Consider the following 27,791-nt stretch of genomic DNA (forward strand, 5'->3'; position numbering starts at 1 on the left):
TGTAGTACATTTTGCTTACAACAATAAACAAATTCGGACAAAAATGGACACGGTTTTGTTATGATTCAGAAATAATATTTTCAGTCATAATTTATTTCAGTTTTGTTTAAATAGTTTGAGAATTGAATCAAATTGTGAAACCAGTCACATGAATCCAATCAAATCAGAGTGTATCCGATTTGATTGGAAATGATACCAGAGTGTATCGTTACACCCTAGTGTATACACACAAATGCACACATTTATGCAACTGCTTTATCCTAGTCAGGGTTACAGAGGATCTGGAGCATATCCCAGGAACACTGGGCGTGAGGCAAGAATACAGCCTGAATTCAATGCAAATCCATTTTAAGACACCATGTGCACAAACACACACACACACACACACACACACACACACACACACATATATATATCATCGTTAACTCCTCGGGAGATTTAAGAGTAGCCAATCCACCTACCAGAATGTTTTTGGCAGGGATGAGGGAAAACAGAGAACACTGAGGAAATGCATGCAGAGACAGGGACATGTGAAACACCACACAGGCAATCAGTAACTTGAGCTCATGATCAAACCTCACTATTCATTGCCAACCATCCATCCATCATCTGTAGCCGCTTATCCTGTTCTACAGGGTCGCAGGCAAGCTGGAGCCTATCCCAGCTGACTATGGGCGAGAGGCGGGGTACACCCTGGACAAGTCGCCAGGTCATCACAGGGCTGACACAGAGACAACCAACCATTCACACTCACATTCACACCTACAGTCAATTTAGAGCCACCAATTAACCTAACCTGCATGTCTTTGGACTGTGGGGGAAACCGGAGCACCCGGAGGAAACCCACGCAGACATGGGGAGAACATGCAAACTCCACACAGAAAGGCCCTCGCCAGCTGCTGGGCTTTGAACCCAGGACCTTCTTGCTGTGAGGCGGCAGTGCTAACTGCTACACCACCGTGCCACCCATTATCCATTGCCATTATTTTAAAATATAAATTCATATAAATTAATATAACTTTTAAGGTTCCAAGCATATAATTGTTACAGTGAAATGTTTGTATTTTGTTAAAGAAAATAACACATTAAGCAACTGACAGCTTTTTAGATAAAACATAATGGAGGCTGTTTGGTATTATATGCAGAAACAGATGCAAGTGTGAATGTTAACAGCTCCAGAAGAACACAGGCTTGGGATCATTTACTTATTAATTTGACACTGCACAACCCATCACATCACTGCAGCTGTCTGTTAGCGAGCATGTTGTGAATATATACTGTATAGTTAGCTAATGTTATCTTGTTAGACTGATTTGTCATGATAGCATTATTCATCCTAGAGTTGGTTGACAGACCCACAATTTAGATGGATCATGCACTATACAAGTGTCAAGTGACTCCTGCACCTGAACATTTCAACAGTATGAAGTCAGTATAGGCTATACTATTTCTGACTGTATGAACAATATTAGTAACTGTATACAGTAGGAACTTTAGTTCCTACTGCATAATGAAAAATACTAAAATGGAATTCAATTGACACAGACTTCTGGCCTTCAAAAAAAGGAAACTTAACCTGCTTGGTGGACAGTAACTACGCTACTGTCTTCATCAATATGCCTTTTTCATTCCTCACTTTTAGTTTTTATTTTTCTGTGTTTCCAACTCACCTTCATGTCATCCAGAACCACTCGGTCACCCAACTTCAGGCCGAGAGAAGACAACATGAGGTTGCCAGGAATGTTGTCATAGTTGGGCAAGGTTATACGGGGAAGGTTACAGCTAAGTGGCACAGCATCTAACAATAGTTGCTTTAACTCTTTAGCCACCATGGCTGCTTCTGCTTTATCCAGGCTCATGTCCATGGGATCAGGAACCACATCAGCAGGGACTTGGCCCTTATCATTCTGGTGAAGTTAGTGGAAAAGGAAACTTGGTGTCAAGTGTAGTACTATACAATAATAGAGATTTTGTCATATGGTGAAGCAATGATTGAAAATGACTGACTGAAGAGAGCTAAAATAGACTTTGACAATAACAGTTAAACTCATGAGTCGTACTCTGACAGTAGGGTTGGCGCCATGCTCCAGTAGACACTTGACAGCTCCCAGGCAGAGGTTAGAGGCAGCAATGTGCAGGGCAGTACCATAGTAGAAGTCACTGCAGGTAGAATTGAGTACTGCAGAGAAAAATGACATGCAAGCATATGATCAAACTAACTAGATGCCCCACAGCTTTAAATGCTCATTAGATACTTTATTATAAGGCTTTTATGGGATTATGACATTTGCAATTAACCCTTTGGCTGCCACCCATAACTAATTGTAATGTGCTGGGCATATAGGACAAAAATAGGTCAAAATTGGGATATTTTGATAATCTTTCTCTAACTTGTTCAGAACTTTATATTTGTATAGAAAAAAAATCACAAAAAACACTGTTGTAGAGTAAAAATAACTTTAATAATCAAAAACAATTTCAAAAACATCCAAAAACCCCCCAAGACAATGGGTTTTGTCAATGAGAACCTGTCCATAAACATGAATTACTAGTACTTGAAAATACAATGTACACCAAGGGTCCATGTATTCCAAGTAACTGGGTACCATTTTTATGATGGTCTTTGGCATGACTCGACGGTGAATAGAACTCGCGATCGAGAGGCAGACATGCTAACCACTAGGCCAACTCGCAGTAATGTGCCACTGTGAAGTAAAAGTGATGTGCCATGTAAGGTACATAAAAGGAGGTGTTTATGATGAGTAGCGTACATCATAAGGCACAGCGGTAAAAGATTTCATGATGTACGTGACTCGTCCAAGGGCACTGAATGGGTTAAATTATGACCTTATATGTTGAGACTTAAACAGATTGATTATGCTCTTTTTCTTCGAAAGTAAACATCAATATATAAACAGGCAACTACAGGAATACTGTAAGGGCTATATTTTCCAGTAGTACCTTCTGTTTAAGCTCATAGCAGTGACAACAATATTTTGAAAAAGTAATGACTCGTTCTGTACTGAGAGAGAGAGAGAGAGAGAGAGAGAGAGAGATCATACATATCTCAACACATTTTGTATAAAGGTGACAATTTCGCACAGATCTAACAGAGCAGTGGCAAGATAAACAGGGTTTAAATGTTGTGAATGTGTGTACCCTGACCTTTAGGTTTAGAAGCTTTAAGCAGAACCCGGATCAGCTCAGGAACATCGAAGTAAGCCGCATAGTGGAGAGCATTCATGTTGGTCCAACGACTGCGGAGGCTGACATCTGCACCCAGAGCAATCAGCTGATTGGTCAGCCTTAAGGCTGCCTCAGGGTCTCCTGACAATCGATAATGAAATACAATTGTATACAAAGTTAATACAAAATAATACAACTCCTTCCAAAAATGACAGTGATATGCATGGGTGCCAAAAATCAATGCCTGGCCTCTTTTGAGTGCAAGCACCTGCTTGTTCATTGGCATGCAAATGAACAATGATTTACAACAGAACCTTCTCACAGACTTCAGCAAATCTCTGTAAAAATCTGTTCACTGTGGCCATTTTCATTCTAACAAGACCAGGGACCATATGATAGAAGCATTGGACCATATTACAAAATAAGAGGGTTTTATTTTAAGTCCAATCAGAAAAATAGAATTACAGAATCTGTCTTACTCTCCAAATTCTCTAAAAGGTCTTAACTTTTGCCATTATCCATAACCGCTTATCCTGTGCAGGGTCGCAGGCAAGCTGGAGCCTATCCCAGCTGACTATGGCCAAGAGGCGGGGTACACCCTGGACAAGTTGCCAGGTCATTGCAGGGCTCACACATACAGACAAACAACCATTCACACTCACATTCACACCTACGGTCAAGTTAGAGCCACCAATTACCCTAACCTGCATGTCTTTAGACTGTAGGGGAAACTGGAGCACCTGGAGGAAACCCACAAGACACGGGGAGAACATGCAAACTCCACACAGAAAGGTCCTCGTCGGCCACTGGGCTCAAACCCAGAACCTTCTTGCTGTGAGGCGACAGTGTTAACCACGACACTGCCATGCCGCCCGGGCTTAACTTTACTATAATCAAAATGTTTGGCTTAATTTTATATTTTAGAAAAGAAATAAGGGCAACAGTCTGGAAACAGAAACATTTTTCCATACTCTATTTTCCTTTTTCCATACTTACAGTAGTGCTTGAAAGTTTGTGAACCCTTTAGAATTTTCTATATTTCTGGATAAATATGACCTAAAACATCATCAGATTTTCACACATGTCCTAAAAGTAGATAAAGAGAACCCAGTTAAATAAATAAGACAAAAATATTATACTTGGTCATTTATTTACTGAAGAAAATGATCCAATATTACATGTCTGTGAGTGGCAAAAGTATGTGAACCTCTAGGATTAGCAGTTAATTTGAAGGTGAAATTAGAGTCAGGTGTTTTCAATCAATGGGATGACAATCAGGTGTGAGTGGGCACCCTGTGTTATTTAAAGAACAGGGATCTATCAAAGTCTGATCTTCACAACACGTTTGTGGAAGTGTATCAAGGCACGAACAAAGGAGATTTCTGAGGACCTCAGAAAAAGCATTGTTGATGCTCATCAGGCTGGAAAAGGTTATAAAACCATCTCTAAAGAGTTTGGACTCCACCAATCCACAGTCAGACAGATTGTGTACAAATGGAGGAAATTCAAGACCATTGTTGCCCCCCCAGGAGTGGTCGACTAACAAAGATCGCACCAAGAGCAAGGTGTGTAATAGTCGGCGAGGTCACAAAGTACCCCAGGGTAACTTCTAAGCAACTGAAGGCCTCTCTCACATTAGCTAATGTCAATGTTCATGAGTCCACCATCAGGAGAACACTGAACAACAAATGGTGTGCATGGCAGGGTTGCAAGGAAAAAGCCACTGCTCTCCAAAAAGAACATTGTTGCTCATTTGCAGCTTGCTAAAAATCACGTGGACAAGCCAGAAGGATATTGGAAAAATGTTTTGTGGACGGATGACACCAAAATAGAACTTTTTGGTTTAAATGAGAAGCGTTATGTTTGAAGAAAGGAAAACACCACATTCCAGCATAAGATCCTTATCCCATCTGTGAAACATGGTAGTAGTATCATGGTTTGGGCCCGTTTTGCTGCATCTGGGCCAAGACGGCTTGCCATCATTGATGGAACAATGAATTCTGAATTATACCAGTGAATTCTAAAGGAAAATGTCAGCACATCTGTCCATGAACTGAATCTCAAGAGAAGGTGGGCCATGCAGCAAGACAACGACCCTAAGCACCCAAGTCGTTCTACCAAAGAATGGTTAAAGAAGAACAAAGTTAATGTTTTCGAATGGCCAAGTCAAAGTTCTGACCTTAATCCAATCGAAATGTTGTGGAAGGACCTGAAGTGAGCAGTTCATGTGAGGAAACCCACCAACATCCCAGAGTTGAAGCTGTTCTATATGGGTGAATGGGCTAAAATTCCTCCAAGCTGGTGTGCAGGACTGAGCAACAGTTACTGGAAACATTTAGTTGCAGTTATTGCTGCACAAGGGGGTTACACCAGATACTGAAAGCAAAGGTTCACATACCGTACTTTTGCCACTCACAGATATGTAATTTTGGATCATTTTCCTCAATAAATAAATGACCAAGTATAATGTTTTTGTCTCATTTGTTTAACTGGGTTCTCTTTATCTACATTTAGGACTTGTGTGAAAATCTGATGATGTTTTAGGTCATATTTATGCAGAAATATAGAAAATTCTAAAGGGTTCACAAACTTTCAAGCATCACTGTATCCAGACCTGTAAATTACAAAATCAAATCCCATACTGTGTAGGAACCCTGTGTTATTCTTGAATTTAAATTATGCATCTCCTTAGCTTTGAGTTTCATTCTTGTTACTTTACTATCTAGCTGCTTTATGTTCATTTACCTTAATGTTTTTGTACTCCTTTATATCTAGTTTTACTTCCATTACTTGCAGCCAGTCTGCTTTCATTCATTGTTAGTTTTTCTTGTCATCTCTTTCTCCACACTGTAAATAATTCATGCACAAATGTCAAGAGTCCCTTTCACCCATAGTCAGCTGGGATAGGTTCCAGCTTACCTGTGACCCTGTAGAATAGGATAAGCGGCTACAGATAATGGATGGATGGATGTCAAGAGTCTTGATCTCACAGGGGATACCGCAGTACCTACTGCCATATACTACACCCAAAAGCAGTTCTAGCTCTGTGCCAAAGTAGTGCTTTGATTTTAAGCTTATATTCTTTTAATAAGACAATTAAACAAGCAATAACTAAAATTACCCTAACACATAGATCTTGATATGAGTCCCTAGAACCTAAGACCATGACCAGTCACTCACCCACTCCATGAGCCCCTGCTTTGCAGCTGTAGTGCAGTAGAGTCATGTCTGTCAACCCATCACGGTCATTAACATGACATCCACGCTTTAAAATCTGGAAGCCAAAAGCTCAGGTTTACATTTATGTCATTTGGCAGATGCTCTTATCCAGAGCAAATTGCATTTAAATGCACAATGTCTAAGAATCGTCCACCTGGCAAATTCATACTCCACACTCCAAAAAATAGGGGCCACTACATCACCAGAAAGTTGGGGTGTCCACCCTTATCAAAAGAAACAAGGAAATAGACAGTCCCTCCTCCCCCTTCCCCCCAAACGCATCACCACTCTCAGAACTATCACTCACTGAATATTGTGTAAAGTTGTTTTTTTTTGTTTTGTTTAGTCGATCCACTACTGGGTTCATCAGTTACAGAATACAGTTTGTGTATTCGTAGCTGAAGACTCACTATCACCTCTTAAGGTACAAAGTGATATGAGATGGATGGTACATCCTGTTGCGGGTTAGCTGGTTAGCATGCCAACTTCAGAAGATATCTCTAGAACACCATGTGTAGACATCTTTGGCATAACATCAAAGCTGTTATTTCTTCAAACTCTGTTGATCATTTTGGTTAACTTTTTTGAATTATTTCAACTTATTCTTACAAATTCTTACACATAGAACCTTAAAGTCATTTGTACAACTGAGCTGTTGGGGGTTAAGTGCTTTGTTCAAGGGCCCTGTAGCTTTGTGATGCTGGGATTTGAATTCATGACCTTCTGATGAGTGGTCCAATGTCTTAACCACTACTGTGTCAGTGCTGAGTGACGGAATAGGAAAAGAACAACAGACGCTGATAACCACACACTGGGAAAATCTCTTGAGTGGCCCTTAACAGGATTAGCTCCTTATAATGAAGGATGTGATAAATTAGCAGATGTGATGGATGAAACAGGAATGCAATTCTGCTGAGTCATTCACACTGCTTTATCAGTTTCACTTTCTAGCAGGCTCTCAGAAATTTCCACTTCAAACAGGCAGCCATTTTGTGTATGTGTACATAGAGGATGGAGTTTGATAGGGTGGCAGTGCTGAATAGGCTTGCAGCATCATGTGAAATATAAAATGCATGAGAATACAAAAAGTCACCCTCTAGCGATGGTTGATGACTGACCCCCTTGATCCCAAGAATGTATTCTAAAACCAAACTAAATCAAGACCCCTCTGCCTGTCAGTACATCACTTGTCACTATTTCATCTGTTAATTATCCTGTCTACTTAAACCATGCTGAAACAATCACTCAGTGCGGAGTATCGTTCTGTGGCCCATACCTGACTTTACCAAGCCATTTGAGTTTTGCCTGACTTCCAGTTAAAGACCTCTGTTTACATTTATTCCCGACTTCATCTTCTTGTTTGCCCTATGCTACTCTGTTTGCTGATCGACTGACCTCAGAGACAGTGCCCCAACCTCACCCAAATTACAGTTAAACTGCATAAAGTAATTATGCAGAAACTTTCTGTTGGACTACTTTGTAAGCTTTATTTCAACACTGCTATTTTTGGGCAATAAGTTTCTATTGGTTATACATTTCATTAAAATTTAACTGGTAAAAAGCTAATTTTGTTCAAAGCAAATGCAGGGACAATGACAATTCATTTAAAGCATGTTTACTGAAGGATTGTTGGTTGCCATTCATGTATTTTCTAGATTTGTACTTTCTGGTACAGAATTGTATGAGCGTTTGGGGGTAATTTCGAAATAAAATGAGCAATGGGATTACTTTTTCCAGGAAGCAATGAGTAAAGTAATCCCCATTACATTTTGAAATAATTTGCAATGAATTAGTTTTTTTTGAGTAACTATCCCAACACTGGTTCCCCTTTGTTTTTTGGTCAAAGGCTGCCCTGCACTGAGCAAGTAAGCACTTATATTTTAACCTCTTCATATATTATCAGCATAGGTCATAATATTTCGGTGCAGTGCTGAGCAACCATGTTACTTGATATCTAACCTGCTAGAGAATTCATTTCCCTCACAAATCCAACAGAGCTGATCCTGCTAATCAAGTAGACTGATTGTAGTTGATTTATTGTACTATGGTCATAACCGTAACAAGTTTATTTAATACATTACAGTTTAATTGTTGATGAACTATGGATGAAAGTAGAAAAATAATTTTTATTTTCCTTCTCATCAAATATTATAAACTGATTCTTGAAAGTTTGCGAACTCTTTAGAATGTTCTGTATTTCCTAAATCATCAGATGTTCACATAAGTCCTAAAAGTAAAGAGAACCCAATTATTTTACATTATATAAAACATAATATAATTACATTAAAATATATACATACAATACAGGAAATGTCATTTCCACCACAGTCAGTTCCATCACAATTGGATCACTTTTGATGTCATTTCTACAACACTTGTCTTTTCCACTCGTCTTTTCTTTTTGTTGTTTTCAGTACAGTATAATTTGTATATTCCTGTTTTAACTGATTATTACTGCTTTCGAGTAGACCCCAGGAAGACTGGCAACAACTTTGTGGAAGCTAATGAAGATCTCAATAAAGAAAACATAAATATGAACAAATTTTCTACCACAGGAAGGGAGGGATGGATGGATGGATGGATGGATGGATGGATGGATGGATGGATGGATGGATGGATGGATGGAAAGCATTATGTTTGAATAGAGGAAAAACACTGCATTCCAGAATGAAACCCTATGCCATCTGTGAAACATGCTGTGCTAGGATCATGGTTTGAGCTTGTTTTACTGCATCTGAGCAGGATGGCTTTCACTATACCAGCAAATTCTAAATGAAAATGTCACGGACATCTGTCCATGAGCTGAATCGCAAGAGAAAGTGGGTCATGCAGCAAGACAACAACCCTAGGTTCTACCAATGAATGGTTAGAGAAGAATAAAGTTAATGCAATAGAAATGCTAATCCAATAGAAATGTAAAGGAAGAACCTGAAGCGAGCAGTTCATGTTAGGAAACCCACCAACATCCCAGAGTTGAAGCTGTTCTGTATGGAGGAAAAGGCTGAAATTCCTCCAAGCCTATGTACAGTATAGGACTGATCAACCATTAGCAGAAATGTTTAGTTGCAATTATTACTGCACAAGAGGGTCACAACAGATACTGAAAGCAAAAATTGGCATACTTTTGCCACTAACAGACATGCAATATTAGATCATTTTCCTCAATAAATAAATTCCTGAGTATAATATTTTTGTCTCACTTGTTTAATTGGGATCTCTTTATCTATTTTTATGATGTTTGCAAAATATGATATTTTAGGTCATATTTATGTAAAACATTGCCTTATAGTCTCTGTAGACTCCTTACCTAATTTGACTACATCCATCTATGGGCTAGCATTGCTTAATGGCACAGAAATGCACCACTTTCTCTACAGTGTCAGAAACACGATTCCTTTTAGCAGCCAGATAAATACAGCTATGCTTTTGCTCCATAATGACAATGACCTCAACTCTTCAAAAAGGCTATTTGTAAAGAATTTATGTAAAAACTATTATAATGATGCATGCAATTTGATAAAGTACCTGGAAAACTGCACCTGACACAAACAGTATGACAAAATTCAGTTGGTACTGAATCTAGGTGAAACCATATAATTAGGAAATACATGGCAATTTATTCCTCTTTAAACCTGACAAGTATTATTTTGAATAGAATAGAAAAGATGCTTACACTGCTTGCATGGACATGTTTTAGACCATAATATATTGTTGGTTACGTTTCCCTGCATAGTTGCATTTTAATGTCAACCTGTCCGTTTATTGTCATATTGGGGCAATTCTTCAGCAGAGAGGCCAAAATTATGAAATTAAGACTGCCTTAACTTGTTAACTTAGTGATTTTGCTAAAGTATGGAATCCAAGGCAAAATATACTGAAAACCATATTTAAAGATCACCACCCCAATTATAGCAATGTCGCTTCAGAGAAATCTTGGTTTGAATTTTAAGAAATGAAAGTTCAGTGTTTCCTGACGTAATTCCGTTACCGACTTTCTTTCCTCATAAAAGATTTGGTGTTCAGAGTTCAACATAGCCAATTTTCTACGCTTTTTTTAGGGTCAAAAGATACCTCATACAGTGTGAAATTTTTTATTTAATACCATTATCTTGAGTACTGCAACTAAAAATTTACCACATTTTGCTGCAAATGTAATTCCGTTACCAAAGAACTATCCATTGATGTGCAAAAAACACAGGGATTGTCTCTCACCTCTTCTCCGATTATGTCAATCTTGTGCTGCACTTGTGGGACCCACTGACGGATGATAGCAAACAACTCAGGGATGGTGGTGCAGGGATCCATCAAAATCTCCAAACACGCTGGGTCACTTGGATCAAAGAATGTGAAGGCTGAAATAGCAATGGAATATTTGTAGGATTTTTACTGAGAAAGTTTTTTCAACTGATGATAAGCACAGTCAACTAATTTTAATGTAATTCCCAATATTTGCATTATTACTCTTTTAAAAGAGAGTTTACAGAGTGTACAGATTTTCTTTCGTTACAAATGTAAGGATGAAACATGTCCAAACACACACCATAATCTTTGGGGAGTGGAGCCTGGGCAGATGGGTGAACTATAGGTTTCTTGCGAGATTCATGTTTTGGACTGGTAAACTCAGAGTTCGGCTGGGCCTCCTCTACATCGGCAGTATCCCCTTTAGTCATTTTTCTAGATATGACTGTAGCCTGGAAATAGAACACACAGTGACTCAGACAGCAGCCTAGTGTAACCACCCAACTCATTCAGTGAGTTTTGGTGCTTTGCATATATCACTCAGATACAGTCTGTTTTTTTGAAGTTAGTGTTAAAAAGAAAATACAGTCCTATAAAAGGTTTCCCACAGAGGCACATCAGTCCAAGTGGTATAGAAGCGATTGGAGACCATTCGGCTTGACCTTACTAAATTTATCTTACCATAGTTCCATTAATAAATATAAAAGCACCACTTTTTAAGTCAGTTCAAATAATCAAAACCTGACAATCCTTTTAACTGTTTGAGGTTTTTGCTATAAGTACAATAGTACTAAATTAAAAAAAAAAAAATTGTATACCATTATATGACCCTTGCCTAACTTATAAACATGACTGGACAATGACCAAATTCCTTCTTTGTTGTGAAAACGCATACCTTAAAATGTATTTAAAAAGATCTTTTTTTTTTAACATTTCCTTGATTGAGCTCTACAAATAATGTCCTTTCTGATTAATCATTAGACCTGTCTGGCTGTATGTTGAAATCCAACTACAAAGACAGCTTCATGTGATATTTACATTACCAAGAAATGCAAAAATCCAGGTGCCTGTAGAGGTTTCTGGTGCTTTCTTTTAATCAGGCCTGACCCATATTACTGTCTGAGGTTGTTACCTGCCTCAGATAATAGGCAGTATGAATATTGAATTCTCATGGAAGCCGAAGCTCTGACAAGCGTCTACCCTGCAAAAGTAAGTACAGTAAATATAGTCTGAAGTCTGGGGAAACACAGAATGAGTCACTGATCACTGAATTATGTGCTACAATGATTACAAGAATCCATTCAACAATTTTAAAGTCAAAATGCTGATTGGTGGATTCCCTGTCTGTTAATAGGGAAGCCAGTAAATTACTGCTCAGTAATTATTTCAGGAAATGAGAACTGCATATACTGTATAATGCAGATCCATGCTACTCTAAATTAAACATTTCTTCAGTAGACACATAATCTGTACAACAATATATGTACATTTAAATAACAACTAGAAGTGTCTAGTAATTCTGATTAAATCTAGCCCATTCAGTAATGAATCGCAAGATAACAGAACATGATTCTCGGACTTATCAGATGATCGAACATCTACCCTTGAATTTCCCTTATATTTTCTACTCAACACAAATGATTCCACACCACATCATTTCCCAAGGCCTTTAATGTACATGATCAACTTCACATTAATACTGCAATCACATGTACTTGATTATGGTGAAATGTACTGCAGAACACTAGTCAGGCATTAATAACATACTGTACATATTGTCTTACAGTTGGATACTACACAGTAATTCTGTATAGTATTCAACTGTAAGACAGCGGCATGTCAACCAACCAATGTTCTGCAAAACAGTCACCATAAACCAGTACATCTGCTTCAGAGAACACCTTGAATAATAACTTTGTTGGTATATTTTCTGCCTATACTATAATTATCTAAAACCTCCGAACAAAGATAAAGGTCATATATTCACTAACACTAGATTCTGTACAGAAAACGTAAGGCTAAACAATATCAAAAAAGCTTCTTATATTCCAGCCTGACTTTACTCAGGACAGTTCATCCTTGATAAATAACCCCTGCCTGTTCCCTTTTCAGTATAATTTAACATATGATTTAACCTAGCTTTCACATCATGTTCATAACAATAGTTATGTTTACTACATTTATGCTCACCCTAAAACTTCTAATATTGCTTTAGACATGATCACATGACCAACACATCCACAACCAGTAGGGCAGCCGGTAGAGTACGTACCTCCGCCAAGCCACATATAATCAACATCAAATCACTTGAGCCTATAGGATAATACTAAAGCTGTACATCAAATTTCATCAAAATCCATTCACAACTTTGAGTTACATTGGGAACAGACAAAAAAAAAATCCTGGATCCACATACATATCTGGATTTCCATCAAAATCTAATAAATTGTTCCTTGGCCCACCTTTCATCAAAATTTCATCAAAAGCCATTCACTACTTTTTGAGTTATGTTGGGAACAGACAGACAAATAAATCAATAAACAAACGGACGTGAAAATATCACCTTCTCCACCAATGTTGGTGGAGGTAACAATGAATGACAGAAAAAAAAACAACAACAATAATTTATTCCATGCAGCACTAGCTGCTAAGTGCTAGTCTGGTGCAGATAAAGCTGGTCTTCTGATTTGCTTACTTACAGCTGTAATGCATTATGCATGTAGAAAGCTGTTTCTTAAGTAAAGAACAACAACAACAATAATAATAAAGCACTCATTATTCTCATTTCACTTTCTTTTGGAGGTAATAATAATAATAATAATAATAATAATAATAATAATAATAATAACAACAACAACATAATAATAATAATAATAATAATAAATATGGCGGCACGGTGGTGTAGTGGTTAGCGCTGTCGCCTCACAGCAAGAAGGTCCGGGTTCGAGCCCTGTGGCCGGCGAGGGCCTTTCTGTGCGGAGTTTGCATGTTCTCCCTGTATCCGCGTGGGTTTCCTCCGGGTGCTCCGGTTTCCCCCACAGTCCAAAGACATGCAGGTTAGGTTAACTGGTGATTCTAAATTGACCTTAGGTGTGAATGTGAGTGTGAATGGTTGTCTGTGTCTATGTGTCAGCCCTGTGATGACCTGGCAACTTGTCCAGGGTGTATCCCGCCTTTCGCCCGTAGTCAGCTGGGATAGGCTCCAGCTTGCCTGCGACCCTGTAGAACAGGATAAAGCGGCTAGAGATAATGAGATGAGAATAATAAATATTATTGTTTATTGCGGCACGGTGGTGTAGTGGTTAGCGCTGTCGTCTCACAGCAAGAAGGTCCAGGTTTCTGTGCGGAGTTTGCATGTTCTCCCCGTATCCGCGTGGGTTTCCTCCGGGTGCTCCGGTTTCCCCCACAGTCCAAAGACATGCAGGTTAGGTTAACTGGTGACTCTAAATTGACCGTAGGTGTGAATGTGAGTGTGAATGGTTGTCTGTGTATGTGTCAGCCCTGTGATGACCTGGCGACTTGTCCAGGGTGTACCCCGCCTTTCGCCCGTAGTCAGCTGGGATGGGCTCCAGCTTGCCTGCGACCCTGTAGAACAGGATAAAGCGGCTACAGATAATGAGATGAGATTATTGTTTATTTAATTATATAAATTTAAAATGCATTTATTAATAATAATAATAATAATAATAATAATAATAATAATAATAATAATGCTATATTACCCCCAAAAATGACACATTATTTTGTCATTGTGGTGTGGAGGACATGTAATTTAAGCTAGCTAAATATTTACCAGCATTATTTTAAAAAAATCCGTAACCCTATTAATATTACTGTTCATATATCCTGCTAATGTTTGGCAGTATAATTAATACGCTATCGTACACATCACAGCCCACAGAATACAAACTACAAGAGAAACGCCCCATCTAATGCGTATTAGAGCAAACAGCTGGATTTGTTATGCAACCTCACCAGACAGAACGACGAATTTCTCATGAAAAATATTAACATATATACACACATATATACTTTTTTTTTTTTTTTTACAACCGAGATGCAACTGAACCACATCGTGTTATAGCCTATCGCGTACATCCCACCTTTCTTCCTCTGTGTCAACAAGAGAACATGGATGCTCCATGACGGAGAAAGCAGCGTCCAAATCGCGTTTCACCTCCGCAAAACAAACCCCATCTGTTTCTGTATAAAACTCTCTGACATACCTGATAACAAGCCAGAAATATCCGGGCACTTCTTTCCCTCTTTATTAAACCGTTGTTTTCTGCTGTGACCTACAGAGAAGAATATATAGATGGATGGATAGATGGATGCTGCTGATGCGTTGCTCTTCTCTCTGCCTGCGTCACTGATATGACTCATGGCTGGACCACACTGAGAGCCAATCACATCCCTGCAAACAACCAAACCTGATGCTGCTTCTAGAAATCTCAGCATCACACACCCGGATGCCATTTGTCTTTTGTATTGCATACCGTGGTGCTTGAAAGTTTGTGAACCCTTTAGAATTCTCTATATTTCTGCATAAATATGACCTAAAACATCATCAGATTTTCACACAAGTCCTACAAGTAGATAAAGAGAACCCAGTTAAACAAATGAGACAAAATATTATATTTGGTCATTTATTTACTGAGGAAAATGATCCAATATTACATATCAGTGAGTGGCAGAAGTATGCTGATAGAAATATCTGTTTGGCATGCTTGAAACTGGAACAGGCTGTTCTGATTGCTACTTGTTTTGGTTAGTTAAATCCATGAGCTATATGGGGCAGCATGGTGGTGCACTGGTTAGAACAGGGGTCACCAAACTTTTTTCTCTGGGGGCCACATTGTTATTCCTGACTGTGATGGGGGGCCGGGGTCGGGTCAGCTATATAACATAGAATTGTATGACCCAGACAAATATGACCACCAGCAGGCCTCATTGTGTAGTAGAGTAAACGGCTTTCCATGGGTAGCTAGTAAGTGAGCTACCTTATAGCTAGCTCAGACAGCAGCCTGGTTGATCTGGGTTTGGCGAAGGAATACATTCTATTGTGCAGCCAGTCCGCATTTCATCCTCCGAATCCTGTCTTCTCTTGTTTGCCCTCGCAAACTAGTATACTCTTTGTGGCGGGTTTCGTAGTGACGACGCAGATTATGTTCTTTGAAAACCGACACACTTTCTTTACATACAAGACAAACTGCATGGTCCTTACACTGAACGAAAAAATAATCGGTGGTCCACTGTTCTTTAAAAACTCTGCACTCTCTGTCAGCTTTTCGCTGACCGCTAGCCATTTTGCTGTCCTGAACACTGACAGTTCTCTGCGCATGCGCTGCCTGTCACTGCTTGATCGCGAGCATATGACGAAAAATTCGGAAAATATGAATAGTTCATTTTATAACTAAATATCAATTTTAATTGATAAAATCAACAAAATACAAGATGCAGACATGTTATTATTTGCCAAAAAGCAATTTAAAAAAATAGGCCATGACCACTTTTGGGGATTGCCTCATAGGGCCGGTTCAAGTGGTAGGGGGCAGAGGGGCTGGGGGGCCGGTCAAAGGGGGGTGGCGGGCCGGAGTAAGCCCGCGGGACGTAGTTTGATGACCCCTGGGTTAGAAGAAGAAGAAGCCTTTATTTGTCACATGCACACTGGAGCACACAGTGAAATTCATCCTCTGCATTTAAGCCATCTGAAGCAGTGAACACATGCACAGACACCCAGAGCAGTGGGCAGCTATACTACAGCGCCCAGGGAGCAGTTGGAGGTTAGGTACCTTGCTCAAGGGCACTTCAGCCCAAGGCTGCCCCATGTTAACCTAACCACGTGTCTTTGGACTGTGGAGGAAACCCACACAGACATGGGGAGAACATGCAAACTCCACACAGAAAGGCCCCCGTCGGCCACTGGGCTTGAACCCAGAACCTTCTTGCCATGAGGCAACAGTGCTAACCACTACACCACCATGCCACACTGTTGCCTCACAGCAAGAAGGTTCTGGGTTCAAGCCTGGTGGCTGACAGGGGCCTTTCTGTGTGGACTTTGCATGTTCTCACTGTGTCTGCTTGGGTTTCCTCTGGGTGTACTGGTTTCCCCCACAGTTCAAAGATACACAGTTAGGTTAACTGGCTACTCTAAATTGCCCATAGGTGTATGTGTGTGTATGGTTGGTTGTCTGGGAATCCAGCCACTGGGAACCTAGGCCCGGAAAATGGGAGGGTTGCGGCAAGAAGGGCATCTGGTGTAAAACCTATGCTCCAATTAATATGACATATCAAGGACATGGCAGTGACCCCACACATATAAGTGGGACAAACTGGAAGAAGAAATCCTTGAGATTCATCTTCGCTCACGCTCTCTGCTTAATGAAGGTTATGTTGACCAGTAATGTCTTTCATAAGATTATGATCCTAACAGGTGATGTAATGGTACCCAATATCTCTCTTCTTTCAAAACCAGGGATATAATGATTCATCACCCATTTCTGTTTCCCTGTCATACCTAGATAACTTAGCTTTGTCAATTACACAACTCTAATTTCACCTTCAAATTAACTGCAAATCCTACAGTAGATGTTCACATATGATAGGTTTTGATCTGACTGTACTGAAGGAGGTTGAATTGACAAAGTATGATCTAGAAATGTAGACCTCTGCCGCCTAAGAGATTCTGCTTCAAGGACCCGGGAACAAACAGTCACTGACACAGACACAGCTGTTCAGAGATGTTTCTCAGTTTATTGACAGACAACCATGAGTATATATTCACATTCAAGAGTGTATTGTAGCTATGTGATTGGATGATTATGATTTAAGAAGCACTGTGACATTACTCTGTGACAGAGTAATGTCAATGGGTGATGAAGCATAACATAAACTGGTTTAGACTACACTACTTTATGAAAGAAGAGACACATTAGGTGCCATTACATCACCTGTCAGGATCTCATCTCATCTCATTATCTCTAGCCGCTTTATCCTGTTCCACAGGGTCGCAGGCAAGCTGGAGCCTATCCCAGCTGACTACGGGCGAAAGGCGGGGTACACCCTGGACAAGTCGCCAGGTCATCATAGGGCTGACACATAGACACAGACAACCATTCACACTCACATTCACACCTACGGTCAATTTAGAGTCACCAGTTAACCTAACCTGCATGTCTTTGGACTGTGGGGGAAACCGGAGCACCCGGAGGAAACCCACGCGGACAAGGGAAGAACATGCAAAATCCACACAGAAAGGCCCTCACCGGCCACGGGGCTCGAACCCGGACCTTCTTGCTGTGAGGCAACAGCGCTAACCACTACACCACCGTGCCGCCCCCTGTCAGGATCATAATCTTATTAAAAAACAAAGACCTTACCAGTCAAAATACTCGTTATTAAGCAGAGAGCAGAATGTCTGAGTGAAGATAAATCTCAGGGATTTAACTAACCAAAACAAGTAGCAATCAGAACAGCCTGTTCCAAGTTCCAATTTCAAGCATGCTAAACATATATTTATGTCAGAAATGTTTCTTTCTAATTAGCTACATGAACCGATACATCTTAGTAACAAGTTTATGCTAATGTGACCAATGAAAATATAAATCGATTACATGCAGCATACTGAACATTATGAGACCCAGGACTATTGCTAAATGTACAGACGGACATGTGTATGCAACAAAATTAAACATTATATATTTATATTGACCACAATACTCTACATTGTATCCACCCCCCTTTGACCGGCCCCCCAGCCCCTCTGCCCCCCACCACTTGAACCGGCCCTATGAGGCGATCCCCAAAAGTGGTTATGGCCTATTTTTTTTTTAAATTGCTTTTTGGCAAATAATAACATGTCTGCATCTTGTATTTTGTTGATTTTATCAATTAAAATTGATATTTAGTTATAAAATGAACTATTCATATTTTCCGAATTTTCGTCATATGCTCGCGATCAAGCAGTGATCAAGCTCCAGCTTGCTCGTGACCCTGCACAGGATAAGTGGTTACAGATAATGGATGGATGAAACTATTGAAAATATTTTCTTTGTACTTTTGTGAGTTAAATAAAGGTTCATGTGAATTAACAAATCACAATTTTTTTTGCTTTTATTAAATTTTGGAAAATATCCAATCTTTTTTGGAAATGGGGTTTGTAGAAGTTATATTGCAAAACGTTCGAGAGGGAAAGGGAGATTGTAGAAAGGATAATGTCTAAACATCAGAAATGTGTGTGTGCACCACAGGAACCTTGTTTCCCATGTAAAGACTGTGAGGGGAAAAAGAAGAAGAAAAAGGTGTGTCTACCTTTTCCCATGCATGAATGTTTTGGACTAGTTCAGGTCTTTTGTGTAGTTGTGAGATGTAGTTGGGATGGAAATTTGGCTGACACTTGTCAAGCCTGCCCACATGTCAAGCAGTGTTTATGTCACCACACAGCAAATACTTAAATGGAGTAAATAATGCGAATAAGGAACTCGGACAGCATGGTGAATCAATACCACAATACCATGAATATTACTTATTCTGAATTATTAAATAAATCCTTCTTCAAAAGACAAAAGGGAATATTGCCCCAACATTTACAAGGATGCATGACATTATCCTTGATTATAATGAAATTGATCTTGATTCAAATATCTGCCATCTAATTAAACCCATATATTCAATATGGACATTAATGAGTTTAACTAGCAATTTTGTATCCTCAAAGCAGAATGTACAGAGATTGTCGTGGAAACTTGCTCATCTTCAAGAAGAGCCAAAAAGTCGAGGAGTTGCAGAAACTAGACTTTTATTGGATCAAACAACAAAATCAGAGTCAGTCTGCAGCATGATTGCTTGTATAATGACATAATTTCTTATTTTAAACATTTCTAAACATCATAGTTCACACCCATTATGATATCGCCAATTATCTTATTGGCTGGCATTTCAACCCTCGCCAGATTGTCACCATTGTTATTATTTTATTTATTTATTTATTTATTTATTTATTTTGGTCAGTTCATCTCCCATTATCTAGCTTAACATTCATTAAATTTCATTCACTCATGTTTCATTTTAATGTGTTTGTAAATATCATAGACACCTAATAACAGAGGGCCTTTTAAAAATACTATATCATCCCTGTTATGGCCCCTTCTATGTATATGTACATAACAATAAACTTTGCTATTTATATATTTTGCAATTAATATTATTATATTTTGTGATTATGGTCTACTATAATTTCACTAAATTTTTAATTGCATAAAAGGAAATGAATAGAATTGCACTGTTATGTTTCCTCTTAGCTGAAATCTATTACTGAATGTGTTATGCAACAGAAAGAAACTGCCCAAAATATTAGTTCCAAGTAATGCCCCTAAGATACAGTTATATCGAGAAAAAAGTTTTGGGTCAAGGTTATTTGTTATATAAACTTTTGTTAAGACATTTTGCTGCCATTTCAAAAATCATATTTCAACAAGGCTTGAGGTCCAGGGCTTTTAGACCTGCCTTCTTATAGTCTGTAACTGAGATATCTATATAGCTAGAGTTTATTATTGCATAAGAAGATAAATAAGGTAACCCTGGTATATTTGGTAGTCTCATCTCATCTCATTATCTCTAGCCGCTTTATCTTTCTACAGGGTCGCAGGCAAGCTGGAGCCTATCCCAGCTGACTACGGGCGAAAGGCGGGGTACACCCTGGACAAGTCGCCAGGTCATCACAGGGCTGACACATAGACACAGACAACCATTCACACTCACATTCACACCTACGGTCAATTTAGAGTCACCAGTTAACCTAACCTGCATGTCTTTGGACTGTGGGGGAAACCGGAGCACCCGGAGGAAACCCACGCGGACACGGGGAGAACATGCAAACTCCACACAGAAAGGCCCTCGCCGGCCCCGGGGCTCGAACCCAGGACCTTCTTGCTGTGAGGCGACAGCGCTAACCACTACACCACCGTGCCGCCCTATTTGGTAGTCTTCAGAAAAATAAACATTGACTGACAAGGATAGATCATTACTGAAAGGCATAATAAAAAACACTAACACTTCTGTAAACACTGGACACATCCCTAAGGTCAGTTTATGTTTATATGACTCCTTGATGTGCATGGATTGTCAGAAAAAGTACACAAATCCTTTAGAAAGCTAAGATTCTTGTTATTCGATTGATGCAAACCATTTCAAGAGACACTCACAACAGCAGGTACAATCACTGCCTCTGTCAGACAACCAACCAACCAACCAACCAACCAACCAACAATAACAATAATTTCAGGTAACTCATCTATGAGCCTCATCCATGATCAATACAATTCCAATAAAAATGGTTTTGTTATATTGGGAAAGGTCTAGACGATACAGTTCAGTAAACTATTGAGTCTAAAACACATTATTACATCAGTAAATACCCACGGACAGCTACTGCATCATTTCAAATTAGCCGACAGACGCACCTAATCTTCCACCTATCATCAATCATAATTCCAGTTCGCTTGCAAACAAATGCCGTATATTTGCATCAAAATGGCGGCTGAACTCTGCCCTTTCGATTGACATCTTAATTGACACAATAGAGGCATTGCACTGTCACGTCACCCCATAGCAATGGTAACGTTGCCATAACGGGAGGCACGCTTGTTGTGCTTCATTCAGATAAGTTAGTTGTTATTGATTGGTATGGGAAGGTTTTGCTGCATTTTTGGATGTGCAAATTGTTCTGAATGAAATAAAGACATCAGATTTTTTTAATTTACCAAAATTCATTATCGGGGGAAAAACTAGAGAGCTTTCTAAACAAGAGAAAACGGGGGGAAAACATTCAGTGGGATGCGGTGTTGAACAGAGAGGTCAAAAACCCTATGGTATGCTCACTTCATTTCCACGAAGGTAAGAACAGTGTTGGTCAAGCTACATGGAAAGTGTAGTGAGCTAAGCTACCAGTTACTCTGGAATAAATGAAGCTTCACTCCACAGAAGCTACCACCCAGAAAAATGTAGTAAGCCAAGTTTCACAAACACAGCAAAAATAGTTCACTACATGAGAAGCTACTTTAAGTTGAACCAACTTCATGTGGCGATCGACATGAGAATACTTGCTTAAGTTGAACCAACTTCATGCCAAGTCTGTTGTGGTTATCAGTATACCTGCTACTTTAGTTAAATCCAAGACAAAAGATTGTTGGAATGCATTTAACTTCTTTATTAGGACCTCCCTTAACAAGGAAACATTTTCCAAGATGGTCAAACAATGCCTGGAGTAACAATGTAGGCTAACTATAAACACAACTGGAGAGGTCAAGCCATCCAGTATATCAAAAATAATTTCACTGTGAAATAAAGCTCCTCTTAAAAGAAAAAAGCTTCCCTCATTTTTCAAAATATTGTCTTGGTTTACAAATTAACCAGTCACTATACTATGACATAAAAACTCATCTTGAAAGAAAAAGGCAACACAAAACACATTTGGTTAACAAATTAACCAGTTACTCCTGTTAGGCTTCGTGACTATCTTGGCCTCTAGAGGCCGCTATTGTATCTTTGTCATGTCATGTTTGTTTTGACAGCTAGGTGATTTGTGTTTGTTTTGACAGCCATGTGCTTCTTTGTTTTGATGGTCATGTGCCTTGTGCTCCACCTGTTCTTAGTTAACTGTGCCGCCAATTCTTAATTGCCAATTCTGACCTGGTCATGTGTTCAATTACTTTGGGTATTTATACTACCCCATTTTGTGTTTCTAGTCACTGAGTCTTTGTACTGTTTGATGGTGAGGCACTTTTTGTACTGTGTACCTTTGCCGGTTGACTTTTGTTTTTGGAATACTGCTCTTTTGGGACATTTGGACTATTTTTTGTTAACTTGGAACTTTGCCATTTTTTGTATCTTCTGAGCGTTTGGATTTTTGCTTTCTCTTCCTTGGTTTTGGATTTTTGGACTCTTGGAACTTTTGGATGTCTTTTTTTTTTCTTGTACCTCCTGTGTGTTTGGATTTACCTGACTGGAAGAAATTTTACCTTTGTGGATTTTGTTTTATCACAAGCTGTGAATTTTCCTGGACTTCTGAGCTTTGGCAAATAAACTTTTATTGAACTTTAGCTTTGCTCTCACTCCTCTGCACTTGAGTCATTCCTCTGCTCACCCTAGTGCGTGTTTGCTGGGTTACTACACCAGTGACCTGGGCCTAGCCCAACCTAACAACTCCCTAAAAGTAATACGAACAGTAAAATTGCACAAAAGGGTCTTCTAAATAACATTTTCATGTGTGGGAGGGAGTGAGAGCAGTATGTGGGCTGACCCATCTCACAAGGTGTTTATATTTACCCTACACAAGTGAAGTTTCTCAAAGTTTGCATCTAAAAGCCGGTTTCTGAGCAGTTCCAGCGTTATGGACGTGACACTTGAACTCAAAATGGCAACAAATGACCCAGTGCATGTTTTATTGTCTCCCAGTATTTAAACAGGTGTTGCATATTTTAAGGCTGTACCATACTGGAGGAGTGATAGAACAAGAACAATTCCCATAGTACATCTAGGGCATGCCAGAAAATGCCAATAAAAGATGCGTTATGGATGTGACAGAAAAAGTATCACTTTTCTTGGGTGACTGTACATTTTTATCAAACTCTGTGAAATTGTAAACCTAATGTTGAAATGGAGATATCCATTTGATAGAGGGGTCCAAGGTGAATATTAAAAAATCTTTGTTTAAAATATTTTGTATTTCATGCAGAGTTTCGGAAGGAAAAGTCAGCGTTATGGATGTGACGCGTCTGAAATAGACATGGCATATGTTTAGAAAATCAGCAATTTAACCACCATAACCCTTTGAAAAACTCTATCAACTAAAACTATCAGTTCTTAAATAATATTTAGGATGGCTATTGTTTTGTGGATTTTAGCATACATTTCTGTGGCTTGTGGCAATAATATAGAATTGTACATGATCAAAGTTGATTTTAGCTTGGGTTTTACATTATAAGAGACTGAGTGACATTAGGTTGGTTACAAATTGGTTCAACTTATTCACATCTGTAAAATACAGGCCTAGGTGATATCTCTGGGAGTGGTTTTGATATTACATGTTTTATTTTTGCATGGTGAGGTTGACATTTACATGGAATTGCCCTTCTCTTTGGTCAGAAAATATCTTGCTCTTCACTAAAGAGATGCTCGTAGGCTGCACTAGCAGGGAATCCTGTATTGTATTTCAGAGATTTTCATCAGGGTGGCCCAGTGGTGTAGTGGTTAGCGCTGTTGCCTCATAGTAAGAAGGTCCAGGTTCGAGCCTCGTGGCCAGCGAGGGCCTTTCTGTGTGGAGTTTGCATGTTCTCCCCGTGGGTTTCCTTCGGGTGCTCTGGTTTCCTCCACAGTCCAAAGACATGCAGGTTAGGTTAACTGGTGACTCTAAATTGACCGTGAATGGTTGTCTGTGTCAGCCCTGTGATGACCTGGTGACTTGTCCAGGGTGTACCCTGCCTTTTGCCCGTAGTCAGCTGGGATAGGCTCCAGCTTGCCTGTGACCCTGTAGAACAGGATAAAGTGGCTAGAGATAATGAGATGAGATTTTCTTCATCAGTGGCAGCTTTCAGAATGCACTAATGAGGTTTTTGTGTGACTGCAAGTAGATGTCCACTTAATTCTGCTCTGTCGTTCTTAGTGATGGGAAGTATCCAGTTACCTCGTCATGATCTTCACCCTGATCCTCACGGTTTGTCTGCATGTGATCAGGAGACTGAGTTTGTAGTATGTTTACTTCTGTTTTGCCCATAGCCTTATAATGCAAGCTGGAGCCTATCCCAGCTGACTACGGGCGAAAGGCGGGGTACACCCTGGACAAGTTGCCAGGTCATCACAGGGCTGATACATAGACAACTATTCACACCAATCAATTTAGTCACCAGTTAACCTAACCTGCATGTCTTTGGACTGTGGGGGGAAACCGGAGCACCTGGAGGAAACCCATGGGGAGAACATGCAAACTCTGCACAGAAAGGCCCTCGCTGGCCATGGGGCTCGAACCCAGACCTTCTTGCTGTGAGGCGACAGCGCTAACCACTACACCACCGTGCTGCCCTGATGAAGAATTACTTTTGGTAAATTAAAAAAATCTGTCTTTGCTTTGTTCAAAATGATTTGCACATCCAAAAACACAGCAAAACCTTCCTATACCAACCAGTCAATAACAACTAACTTGGCTGAATGAAGCACAACTAGCGTGCCTCCTGTCATGGTGGCATAGTTACCGTTGCTATGGGGTCACGTGATGGTGCAAAGCCTCTACCGGAGCTTCCGTGTCATGTCCACAGCCTAAAATAGCCAATGAGAGTCCGTGCTGAAAAGAAGCACATGTCCCTCTTCTTTTGTGTTCAAACCAAGCCAATTGCAACCAACTGTGTTAATGACTGGTGCATACGTAAGTATGGTTTTTGATTTTAGGATAATATAGATATTTAGGTAGTGCCTAAACGCGGAGCTCCCACTGAGTGTATGAGCAAAATATTTGCAAGGGCACACAATTAACCTAAATAGAATAGTAATATTATAGCATATCAACCATCAAATTGTGTAGTATATTTCACATCAGTAAATTGCTGCATTGTCTTGACAATAATGAGATACGCATCAGTTATGAATACATATTTATTCCTTTCTTTGACATTGCATGCCATGGGCCAGAAACAGCACCATGGCATTTATTATGGTGTAACTCTGCTGGGTGCCTGGTGGACAGCAGTGAAACAGTGCTTTCACTTTACATAATTACTATATAGTTACGATCAAATATCAGACTTGATATGTCAAACAGTTGTCTGGTCACATCCACATGCAGCACCATTAGAACTAATTACCATGCACCTGTTCCTGATTAGAGAACAGTCACAGTGCATACATATGAGGAATCTCAGTCACACACAGACTTTGTGAAGTACATGCTCTGCATCCTGCACCTGACTTTACCAAGCCTTGTATTTTGTATCACTTTTCTAGTTTTGACCCTGCTTGTGTTTTTGGACTGTGAGTATTGTATTACCTCCGATATCTTGTCTGTACCTCACTCGACCGTTGCCTGTTTTTCGATTGTCTTTGTTTACATTTTGGATCTGGTTGCTAGTGTGCTTTCAGTAAAACTCTTCCAGCACTTACATCCATCTACTGCCCTTACCTGACAGAAACTGTCAACTGTCCAGCAAACGAGTGGACTAATAAAACTGTTTTCACTAGTTTTATATGAAATTGTCATGAGTATTTTCCATAAAATGTTTTAGTAAATATTCCCACAGTATTTTTTAAAAAGCAAATTAAAAACAAGCACTGGATTAAAAACCCATTTATCTTATTTAAATAAAGATATAAATTTTATCAGGCATTTATGAGATGTTACCTTGCACTTACAGTCAGGTACCCTGTGGTGATACATGTTCATACATATGGATGTCATACAGTCAAGCCATCAAAAATCAGGTTGATGCATTCTTTTAAGCATGGGGCTCTGCACTATAAATTCAGCTCGTGTAGAAATGGGTAACAGAAAGAGCTGCTTTTTAAAATTTATTTATTTATTTATTTTTAACTCTGCTATATTGCTCCTAGGTGTCTAATGGGCCCAATGTTTCTCTTTTGAGAATAATTATATATTATAATATATATAATGTAAACAAAGAAACTTGTTATTTGAATAATTATTATATACAGTGGTGCTTGAAAGTTTGTGAACCCTTTAGAATTTTCTATATTTCTGCATGAATATGACCTAAAACAACATCAGATTTTCACACAACTCCTAAAAGTAGATAAAGAGAACCCAGTTAAACAAATGAGACAAAAATATTATACTTGGTCATTTATTTATTTATTGAGGAAAATGATCCAATATTACATATCTGTGAGTGGCAAAAGTATGTGAACCTCTAGGATTAGCAGTTAATTAGAAGGTGAATTAAAGTCAGGTGTTTTCAATCAATGGGATGACGATCGGGTGTGAGTAGGCACCCTGTTTTATTTGAAGAACAGGGATCTATCAAAGTCTGATCTTCACAACACTTTTGTGGAAGTGTATCATGGCACGAACAAAGGAGATTTCTGAGGACCTCAGAAAAAGCATTGTTGATGCTCATCAGGCTGGAAAAGGTTATAAAACCATCTCTAAAGAGTTTAGATTCTACCAATCTAGAGTCAGACAGATTGTGTACAAATTCAAGACCATTGTTACCCTCCCCAGGAGTGGTCGACCAACAAAGATCGCTCCAAAAGCAAGGCGTGTAATAGTCAGCGAGGTCACAAAGTACCCCAGGGTAACTTCTAAGCAACTGAAGGCTTTTCTCACATTGGCGAATGTTAATGTTCATGAGTCCACCCTCAGGAGAACACTGAACAACAAATGGTGTGCATGGCAGGGTTGCAAGGAGAAAGCCACTGCTCTCCAAAAAGAACACTGTTGCTCATCTGCAGCTTGCTAAAGATCATGTGGGCAAGCCAGAAGGTCATTGGAAAAATGTTTTGTGGACAGATGAGAACAAAATAGAACATTTTGATTTAAATGAGAAGTGTTATGTTTGGAGAAAGGAAAACACTACATTCCAGCACAAGAACCTTATCCCATCTGTGAAACATGGTGGTGGTAGTATCATGGTTTGGGCCTGTTTTGCTGCATCTGGGCCAGGACGGCTTGCCATCATTGATGGAACAATAAATTCTGAATTATCCCAGCGAATTCTAACGGACAATGTCAGGACATCTGTCCATGAACTGAATCTCAAGAGAAGGTGGGTCATGCAGCAAGACAACGACCCTAAGCACACAAGTCATTCTACCAAAGAATGGTTAAAGAAGTTAATGTTTTGGAATGGCCAAGTCAAAGTCCTGACCTTAAGTCAATCAAAATGTTGTGGAAGGACCGGAAGTGAGCAGTTCATGTGAGGAAACCCACCAACATCCCAGAGTTGAAGCTGTTCTGTATGGAGGAATGGGCTAAAATTCCTCCGAGCTGGTGTGCAGGACTGATCAGCAGTTACCGGAAACGTTTAGCTGCAGTTATTGCTGCACAAGGGGGTCACACCAGATACTGAAAGCAAAGGTTCACATACTTTTGCCACTCACAGATATGTAATATTGGATCATTTTCCTCAATAAATAAATGACCAAGT

General features: G+C 39.5%; 1 protein-coding gene across 1 annotated transcript in view; it reads right to left on the reverse strand.

The window, feature by feature from the left end:
* Positions 1-14,972, reverse strand: part of clip3 (CAP-GLY domain containing linker protein 3) — a 52,726-nt gene extending 37,754 nt beyond the window's left edge. Inside the window, exons 1-7 of the mRNA XM_060898089.1 lie at positions 14,871-14,972; positions 10,946-11,096; positions 10,618-10,757; positions 6,367-6,460; positions 3,166-3,327; positions 2,061-2,179; positions 1,671-1,907 (exon numbers count right to left, since the gene is read on the reverse strand). Coding sequence (XP_060754072.1) covers positions 1,671-1,907; positions 2,061-2,179; positions 3,166-3,327; positions 6,367-6,460; positions 10,618-10,757; positions 10,946-11,075 — 882 coding nt within the window. The 5' untranslated portion in view covers positions 11,076-11,096; positions 14,871-14,972. The remainder of the gene's footprint in view (positions 1-1,670; positions 1,908-2,060; positions 2,180-3,165; positions 3,328-6,366; positions 6,461-10,617; positions 10,758-10,945; positions 11,097-14,870) is intronic.
* Between the last annotated feature and the right edge of the window lie 12,819 nt (positions 14,973-27,791).

The sequence above is a fragment of the Neoarius graeffei genome, chromosome 17 (genome assembly GCF_027579695.1).
Source record: "Neoarius graeffei isolate fNeoGra1 chromosome 17, fNeoGra1.pri, whole genome shotgun sequence".
Classification (NCBI taxonomy): domain Eukaryota; kingdom Metazoa; phylum Chordata; class Actinopteri; order Siluriformes; family Ariidae; genus Neoarius; species Neoarius graeffei.